The sequence below is a fragment of the Lupinus angustifolius genome, chromosome LG14 (assembly GCF_001865875.1).
Source record: "Lupinus angustifolius cultivar Tanjil chromosome LG14, LupAngTanjil_v1.0, whole genome shotgun sequence".
Taxonomy (NCBI): Eukaryota; Viridiplantae; Streptophyta; class Magnoliopsida; order Fabales; family Fabaceae; genus Lupinus; species Lupinus angustifolius.
The window spans coordinates 608,091-618,817 of NC_032022.1; the positions used below are offsets into that span (position 1 = coordinate 608,091).

The 10,727-nt window shown below is 33.8% G+C and overlaps 1 protein-coding gene across 1 annotated transcript; it reads left to right on the forward strand.

The window, feature by feature from the left end:
• Nucleotides 8,884-9,562, forward strand: LOC109326296. Its single transcript, XM_019558995.1, has 2 exons — nucleotides 8,884-9,517; nucleotides 9,558-9,562. Exons 1-2 carry the CDS (start codon nucleotides 8,884-8,886, stop codon nucleotides 9,560-9,562), a joined length of 639 nt encoding a protein of 212 aa, XP_019414540.1.

Sequence of the window (10,727 nt, forward strand, 5' to 3'; positions counted from 1 at the left end):
CCAAGGTAATTGGGCTAAAAAAGATTTTTCTACATTTTTGACAGTAAAAAAATGTAGTGGCGACTCGAGAGGTCGCGTAGCCGAAAATCGGGGCGCGACAAATATAAATTAATATTTTATATTATTTTGGAAAATACTATTGGTTAGGGACAAGGGGACATAATTTTTTTGGGACAGATGATCTTTGTCCGAGGTAATGATGAGGAATTGGTTATAACCAATGGACACGTGGCTGAAAATATGGATGCTGAAATCATGAGAATTAGTGATATGATTATGTAACAAGTGTGTAGAAAATTAGTGATATGATTATTCTCTCTGCAAAAGGGCATGATTATGTAACAAGTGTGTAGAAAATTAGTGATATGATTACTCTCTCTGCAAAAGGAATATATCCTTTCCTGATTCCTTCTTCCTCTATTTCTTATTTGTGTTAAATTCTTCTATGTACTTGAATTAGCCTTGAATCTCTTATATTCAAGAGCTACATCTAATGCATCTTCTTCTATCAATTTGAATTCCCTAAATAATTATTTGTTACATTTAGTGCTTTCATTGAGCTTTCATGGCTGAGAACACTAGATTAAAAGATTTACAAGCTACGGTGACATTCCACTCGGATGAACTTCATCGTTTAACTCAGACAATGGATCTTCATTTCAAGGAACATAATGATCGTATGGATCAGATTCAACTGGCTTTACAACAAATTTTGATGAATACTTCTCACACTCATGGAAGCCATTCAAACTCAGGAACTTCAATTGTTGCTCAAGTGCCTCTTGTCCTTCCAGTCAAGGACATGTCTCTTGGTTTTCCTCACTTTGATGGAACAACCCCTAGATTTTCAAGGCAGAAAAATTCTTTACCTATAACAACACACCCGATGTGTCTCGAGTGGACATTGCGGCTATGCATTTTGACAAAGATGTGGTGTCTTGGTTTCAAATGTTGCACATAATTTCAGTTGTAAATACCTATTAGATCTTACCAGAGCATTGGAATCGCAGTTTGGTCCTTCTCCTTATGATTGTCCAATGGCGGATTTGTTCAACTTGACCCAAATAGGTTCTCTTTCTGTTTACTATCTCAAGTTTATGGCATTGGCTAATAGATCAGTAGGCTTAAATGATGAAGCATTACTCAATTGCTTTGTGGAGGGTTTACAAAAGGAAATATGTCGTGATGTAGTGGTTATGGCCCCTCCTACTTTGTTAAGAGTTGTAGCTTTAGCCGGACTTTATGAGGAGAGATACACATATGTGCCTAAAGCCATTAATTCTAATTACACACATAAGTACTCTCCAATTATAACCCACACTTCTCCTAATTTCGGGTCTTCTATTGTGGGGTCTAAAGTGGTTAAGCATAATGCTTCAGGTTTATTACTTACCCTAGGGGGTCCTCCCTTGAGAACTCCTAATTAGGAAAATCAGTACAGCTGAAATGCAACTTAGAAGAGAGAAAGGCTTGTGTTATTTCTGTGATGAAAAAATCACTTTTAATCACAAATGTCCTAATAGACAATTGTTGTTCTTGCAATTGGATGAGGATCTTTTAGACTCCATGGTCATGGACTCTGATGTGCCATCAGCTATTGAAAACCTTGCCCATACCTTGGTGCATGACCACCATTTGTCATTGAATGCACTAAAAGGTGGTATGGGAGTGGGCACTATTAGAGTTTTGGCTCATATTTATAAGCTTCCTATTACGGTTCTAATTGATGGAGGCAGTTCAGATAATTTCTTGCAATCCAGAGTGGCCAAGGTCCTAAAATTGCCTATAGAACCAGTTCCTCTGTTCAAGGTGATGGTGGAGAATGGCAATTATATGAATGTTGAAGGATTGATTCAGCAAATCATTGTGCAAGCTCAGGGCAATTCATTTCACATTCATGTTTTTCTCTTACCAAATTATGAAGTTGATTTGATCTTAGGTGCTAGTTGGCTAACGCCTATTAGGAAGGGCAAGTTCATTTCCCTCAAAGGTGTTCAAGATTTAGCTCATGCTCAAGCTGAGCTTCGTCATATCAGAAGGACGGTACACACTAACTCAATTGCTGAAATTTTCAGTATGCAAGTAATTGAGGAGGGTCCCACTTCTATTTCATTCAAGCACCTACTTGATGATATGAACCAAAATTGGCTTTATTGTTGCACACTTATAGTGAGGTATTTGCCACACCTAAGTCACTTCCAACATCCAAGACCCATGATCACTCTATTTCATTATTACAAGGCTCTGATCCTGTTAAAGTTAGACCTTATAGATATCCTCACAGTCAGAATGAGGAAATTGAGAAATTGGTGACTGAAATGCTAGAACAAGGCATCATTCAACAAAGTAGGAGCCCTTTCTCTTCTCCTATCATTTTAATAAAGAAAAAAAATGGGACTTAGAGAGTTTGTACTGATTATAGAGCTCTCAATGCTATAACAATTAAGGATTCCTTTCCAATCCCTACTATGGATGAATTAATTGATGAACTTTTTGGTACTTGTTTCTTTCAAAACTGAATTTAAGATGAGGCTATCATCATATTGTTTTGAATCATGCAGATAGATTTAAGATCGCCTTTAAAACTCATCAAGGCCACTATGAATGGTTGATCATGCTTTTTGGTTTGACTAATGCCTTTGCAACCTTTCAACGTCTGATGAATGAAATTTTCAAATGTCTTTTGAGGAAATTTGTGCTTGTGTTTTTTGATGATATATTGGTTTATAGCTTTTCTTGGGCAAATCACTTGATTCAATTAGAGTTGGTTTTACAATACTACAACACCATAAGTTTTTTATTCAAGTTTGTTGAAATTGGAAATGGATAATTGGGTATAGTGTCACTGTTTCTCTAGGGGTATCATTTAGTCGTGTTCCAAGGTTGAAATATTGAATTGACTAACAACTCTTATTTTGTAGTGTGATGTTTGAATGGACTATAAGTTGAAATTTACAATACCTAACCAGTGCTTGGAATATTTTAATTATATTTTAAAACTTAGTTTAAGAGAAATTGAGGAATAATCATGTCCGGCCCTTTTTTCCAACATCATTTTTCGTACATGTTTATAAGGTAAGAGTATTGACACTTCAAATTGACTATACATACATATTCACAACTAAAAAATCATACTTTTTGCTTTGTATATTTTAAAATTGTGATGAGTTGATTAATAAGGAGTGTAGATAGATAACAATTAGGAGAATTGATCATCGCACCCTATTTTATCATCATTCATTATTTACATATTTTTAAAAGGAGTGAGAAAATTAATTGAGAGAAACTTCTTGTTAGCAAATTGATCTGTTAAGATTTTTTTTTTCCATTTTCTTTCAATTTCTCATATTTGATATTCATTAATTATTCAAGGGTTGAAATTTCTTCAAGAAATAGATATTCCAAATTTTGTACATCAATAATATATACTTTCTCTTAAAAAGAAATAAATGAAAAATGAACACTTTCACAATTCACAATTTGTTTCTTGTTACTTCTTTAAATCTTTTTCACACGAAGGGGAATTTGTGCAATTGTGCAAATACGAGTAGATGTAAAAAAACAATTTTGTATAGAGTAAAGAAAAAAGAGAAATAAAATAAGGATAGTGTTATTGAACCAACCCTATTTACAAACTTCTCCTACAACAAATCAAATTTTCTTTATATCTTTCACTTTTCATCTTAAAATATTTATTTAAAAACAAGAACCAACTAAAAGTTGTCACAATTTAGTTGTCAAAGTAATACTACAATAAAAACTAGATCCTAATCACAATAGATAAAGTTGGATATATAAATCGAACAACGTCATAATGATTTATAATATGATGTTATGTGAAAATAACATTACTAATGAAAAAACCTAGTGCAAGATGAATTACTAAATTTGAAAGAGAGTATCAAGTAAGGGAACACATCTATTGTCTCATTACTTTGTGTCATATCATGTGTCATGGGATATAATTAGTCAGAAATATATTTAATAATTATAATTTCAACTTAAATAATTTATTTTCAACCAATCAGAGTTGATAGTATATTGAGTGGCACAAAAGATGAGCTCCCAGCTAGGAGTATAAAAGTTCGGTTCAATTTGATTTTTGGTGCATTTCAGTGACAAAACCGAACAGAAATATATGGTTCGATTCTACTCAGTTAACAACAAATTTAACTATAGGAACTGAACTGAACCGCTCTTGAATGGTTGGGTTCAGTTCCACGGTTTTTCCTATTATTTTTATAAAAAATCTTGCATCAATTGAAAGTTCAAAATGTACTCCAAGAAAAATAAAATTCATAACTATTTGTTAATAACATATATAACAATTATATAATTTATGAAGAAAAAAATGAATTATCACAACATAAATAGCAATACAATCCATAATTAATTAGTAATATATATATATATATATATAACATAACATATATCAATTAGTAGAATATATATTAGTTACATATATAACTTTTACAATTCACAATTAGTAACATATAAAATTATACATGTATGTATAACAATATATGGTATATGTTGGTTTCAAACTGATGTTCCAAATCATCAAGACACTAAGAAATAATTTAGTAAGTAATAACATATATAATACTAATATAATAACAATTTAGTTACATATATAACCTATGTCATGAAAATCGGATCGTACTAGGCAGACCAACCGGTTTGACCACTGACCGGACGTGAAAACGACTCTCGTCAGCAATCTTAACCGAATAAGAGTTGGATCACTTTGAACTGAGAATATTCTGGCCCGACCGTATTAAACCTGATTAAACCGGAATAACCCGAAAAGTAAACTGATCAGTTTACTTAAAATTCAAAAAAAAAAGATACTACTCCAATATTTTGTTTTACTCTAGTCCTAAAAAATATTAAGAGATGTTATTTCAATATAATTATGCATAATTATTAGTTATACAATTTTACATTTATATATATTTATATATTTGTTTATAAAAAATATTAATTATATATTAATTCATCCGGTTCGACCGGATAGTTTAACTTTTTAAACCGATTAAACCTAATACGGGATCTCTTCCAGTTTAACGTTCGGCTCAGGTTTCACAACATTAATATAACACTACAATTTACACAAAATTGGTTGGAGAATTTAAACAACAATAAAACATCATTCCATGATATATATTTCTTTAATATGTAGTTCGGTTCAGTTTCAAAATTTCTAAAACCATAAACCGAGCCGCACATAAATGGTTCCTTAAAAAATAATCGAACTGAACCGCGAAACCGAACCATATTTTACGGTTTAGTTCGGTTCAATTCCATCAGTTTCACGCTTTAAACCAAAACCCCATATACGCCTATATTAATTATATATTAAATCACCCGATTCGACCGGATGGTTTAACTGTTTAAACCGGTTAAACCTAATACGATATCTCTTCCGGTTTAACGTCCGACTCGGGTTTCACAACATTAATATAACACTACAATTTACACGAGATTTGTTGAAGAATTTAAACAACAATAAAACATCATTCCATAGTATATATTTCTTTAATATGCGGTTCAGTTCGGTTCCAAAATTTCTAAAACCATAAATCGAACCGCACATAAATGGTTCCTTAAAAAATAACTAAACCAAACTGCGAAACCGAACCACATTTTGCGATTTAGTTCAGTTCAATTCCATCAGTTTCACGGTTTAATCCAAAACCCCTTATACCCCTACTCCCAACAAGCAAAGTAGCTCTTTCATCAGCAACTCAGCGAGGCTACTTGGGGAACAACCCTAGGTTGGTTCAACATATCACACTATTTAACTATAGTTCTACTTTTATTCAACATCATTATTTAATTATAGTCAAAATTATAATGAGGAATTTGCTAAGATGCCTTTAATTAGGTCATCATGCAGAATTAACCTCATTTTATCGGCATATATAGTAAGTCTCTAATAATCTCTTTGTCAGTTGAATTTTAGAAGAGGAAAGAAAAGATTTCGAGAGCCATCAAATATACTTGTGAGATTACTCTAAAACTTTTTTTCACTTCTTCCCCCTTAAAGAGTCAGTTTGCCAAATTGAGTCTTAAAAAAGAACAAAGAGAAAATGAAAGATTCGAAACCATGAATTACACTTTAAAGCCTAAAGGTTTATTTGCAAGTTGAGTTTTGGAAGGGAACAGTGTTGCCCATTGTGGATGGCGGCTGCCAAAATTCAGCCATGAAGGCGTTGCGGGCAAATGGCGGACATCATCATGGCAGTTGAAAAAATAATAAAAAATATAACATAATAGGAAATAAATAAATAAATACAATAACACAAAAATCAAACAATAACATAAAGTTTAATTAAAACCATTAAATATTAATGTCTCATAAAGATCACTAAAAAGTAACAAACAATACTAATAAGTCTGTCAACATTCACAACTACAAATCAAAGGAAAACACAAATACAAAATGCAAATGATATAATTTTCTAAATATCGTCCTCCTCCCCAACATCATCCTCCACAGCTGCAAACTCAGCAACATATCCTTCAATTTCTTCTTCATCTGAGTCATTACATTCAAAAGTTGCAGCTTCTTCTTCACTTTGTCCATGATCCATTTCTTCATCTACTCCTTCATCTACTTCTTCATCTAGTTCTTCAACTACTTCTTCAAGTATTTTCTCTTTACCTTTTTTAGATGATGAAGAACCACTCTTAGCTTTCTTAGCTTTTCCTCTTGAACGTATAAGTATAGGGTTCTTTATTTTTTGACGCCTTGTACTCATTTTAGGCTCTCCAATCCCTGAAGCCCTATAAACAGCATCCCATCGTAGATCATCATCATCTACAAGAACCCTCTCATTTCCACCTTCATCATCATCAATATCAGTAGATCATCATCAATCTTTAAAAACCCTCTCATTTCCACATTCATCATCATCACTATCCATCTCCCCAACAAGCCATTCATTACATTCATCAATGTCGTTAAGGGAGATTGGGTCAACTTCATCCTTGATGTTATATCTCCGCTTCAATGCTTGATTGTATTTAACATAGACCAAGTCATGCATTCTTTTGATATCAAGCTTATTCCTTTTCTTGGTATGAATCTGCAACATTCCAATAAATAACTAAGATGAGACACTTATAATTTTGTAAGGTAAACCCAAAAGGAAAGTAAGTAAATAATTACTTGTTCAAAAAACACTCCAGTTGTGTTCACATCCCGATGCACTACAAGTCAAAGACAAGATTCGTATAGCTAATTGTTGCAAATTTGGGGATGATACACCAAACGTTCTCCACCATACAGCTACAAAGGTGAATTAATTTGTTAAGCAATTGACTTAAATATAACAACATATTTTGTAAAGCCAAAAATATTTTATTTCTTACATGGTGCCATTTCTGTCTTCATGGCTATAGTTGTTGATGATCCAAACATTCCACTACCATGTTTATATGCTTGCATCTCTTTCAACATCATGAATTTTGTTTGTGTATTGAGTGCAAACTTTCCTTTGGTTTCTTTGGACAATTTGTTTGTTGTCCACTCATCTGAGACAAACATCTTTCTCAAATGTGCCTTCTCCTCATAAAGCCTTTCCAAAGATAGAAAGGATGTTGCAAAGCGGGTCACTGCATGTTTCACCAACTCCCTTTTTTTTGTGAAGTGTCTCATCAAACTCAAAGTACTTGAATGGCCGTAAATGAAGCCAACAAGAGAGATAGCCCTTTTGATCCTAGGAAGCTTTCTGATATCTTCCAACATCAAATCTGTGCAATGTGCTGCACATGGGGTCCAATAAATTTTTGGTCTTTTCATTTCCAACATCTTACCAGCTAGAACATAGTTGCTCTTATTGTCTGTTAACTTGCATAATATTTTCTTCTCCAACCTCCTCCACAACAGCATCAAGCAACTCAAATATTTTATCGCTGGTTTTTACAAAGTCAGACGCATCACAGACATGATGAACATTGTCCCTATAGTCGAATTCACTAGAAAATTAATAATACATCTCTGTTTCCTATCAGTCCAAGCGTCAGACATGATGGATCATCCAAATCTTTCCCACTGCACTTTATGATCCTTCATCAAGTCTTCCGTGTAATTTATCTCCATTTGTAGGAGTGGGACTCTCATAACATAGTAGGTTGGAGGTGGCAAATGTGGTCCAAACTTTCCGATAGCTACAAGCATTTCACGGAAGCTGTCCAACCTTACCAAATGAAAAGGGAGACCAGCTTGATACCAAAATCGAGCTATGAGTTGGTGGACTCGTCGCACAACTTTTTTGTCTATAACCTCTTTTATATTTGTTTGGCGTAACTTCTCTTTCTTACTTGCAGTCTATGGCTTTCTATAAAAAAGATCTATATGGCCTTTCTTCTTCCTCCCAATAAAGAGTGTGCACTCAATGAAGGCTTTGAAGAAGAAAGGCCATATAGATCTTTTTTTATAGAAAGCCAGAGACTGCAAGTAAGAAATAGCAAATATAAGAGAGACTATAGACAAAAAAGTTGTGCGGTGAGTCCACCAACTCATAGCTCGATTTTGGTATCAAGCTGGTCTCCCTTTCCATTTGGTAAGGTTGGACAGCTTCCGTGAAATGCTTGAAGCTATCGGAAAGTTTGGACCACATTTGCCACCTCTAAACTACTATGCTATGAGAGTCTCACTCTTACAAATGGAGGTAAACTACACAGAAGACTTGATGAAGGACCAAAAAGTGCAGTGAGAAAGATTTGGATGCTCCATCATGTCTGACGCTTGGACTGATAGGAAACAAAGATGTATTATTAATTTTCTAGTGAATTCGACTGCATGGACAATGTTCATCAAGTCTGTGGATGAGTTTGACTTTGTAAAAACCGGCGATAAAATATTTGAGTTGCTTGATGCTGTTGTGGAGGTCGTTGGAGAAGAAAATATTATGGAAGTTAACAGACAATGGGAGCAACTATGTTCTAGCTGGTAAGATGTTGGAAATGAAAAGACCAAAAATTTATTGGACCCCATGTGCAGCACATTGCATAGATTTGATGTTGGAAGATATTGTAAAGCTTCCTATGATCAAAATGACAATCAAAAGGGTTATCTCTCTTGTTGGCTTCATTTACGGCCATTCAAGTACTTTGAGTTTGATGAGACACTTCACAAAAAAGAGGGAGTTGGTGAAACATGCAGTGACCCGCTTTGCAACATCCTTTTTATCTTTGGAAAGGCTTTATGAGGAGAAGGCAAATTTGAGAAAGATGTTTGTCTCAGATGAGTGGACAACAAACAAATTGTCCAAAGAAACCAAAGGAAAGGAAGCAACAAAAATTGTGCTCATGCCAAGCTTTTGGAAGAATGTAGCATATACAATGAAGGTTATGGGACCTCTTGTGAAAGTGCTTCGGCTCGTGGATAGTGAGAAGAAGGCAGCTATGGGTTATATTTATGAAGCTATGGATAAGGCTAAGGAGGCCATTATAAAGGCATTCAATGAGAGATGGAATTATCAGCTTCATCGCCCATTACATGCGGCTGGTCACATGCTAAATCCGGAATATTATTATGCAAATCGTAGTATGAAATTTGACCCTGGAATTATAGGTGGGTTGCATGCTTGCCTTCATAAGTTTGCACTCAATACACAAACAGAATTCATGATGTTGAAAGAGATGCAAGCATATAAAGATGGGAGTGGAATGTTTGGATCATCCACAGCTATAGCCACGAGGACAGAAATGGCACCAGGTAAGAAATAAAATATTTTTGGCTTTACAAAATATGTTGTTATATTTAAGTCAATTGCTTAACAAATTAATTCACCTTTGTAGCTGTATGGTGGAGAACGTTTGGTGTATCATCCCCAAATTTGCAACAATTAGCTATACGAATCTTGTATTTGACTTGTAGTGCATCGGGATGTGAACACAACTGGAGTGTTTTTTGAACAAATAATTATTTACTTACTTTCCTTTTGGGTTTACCTTACAAAATTATAAGTGTCTCATCTTAGTTATTTATTAGAATGTTGTAGATTCATACCAAGAAAAGGAATAAGCTTGATATCAAAAGAATGCAGGACTTGGTCTATGTTAAATACAATCAAGCATTTAAGCGGAGATATAACATCAAGGATGAAGTTGACCCAATCTCCCTTAACGACATTGATGAATGTAATAAATGGTTTGTTGGGGAGATGGATAGTGATGATGATGAAGGTGGAAATGAGAGGGTTTTTGTAGATGATGATAATCTACGATGGGATGCTGTTTATAGGGCTTCAGAGATTGGAGAGCCTAAAATGAGTACAAGGCGTCAAAAAATAAAGAACCCTATACTTATACGTTCAAGAGGAAAAGCTAAGGGTGATTCTTCATCATCTAAAAAAGGTAAAGAGAAAATACTTGAAGAAGCTGCAACTTTTGAATGTAATGACTCAGATAAAGAAGAAATTGAAGATATGTTGCTGAGTTTGCAGTTGTGGAGGATGATGTTGGGGAGAATGACAACATTTAGAAATTTATATCTTTTGCATTTTGTATTTGTGTTTTCCTTTGATTTTTAGTTGTGAATGTTGACAAGGCTTATTAGTATTAGTTGTTACTTTTTAGTGATCTTTATGAGACATTAATATTTAATGATTTTAATTAAACTTTATGTTATTGTTTGATTTTTGTGTTATTGTATTTATTATTATTTTTTCCTATTACGTTATATTTTTTATTTATTTTTTTCAACCCCCATGATG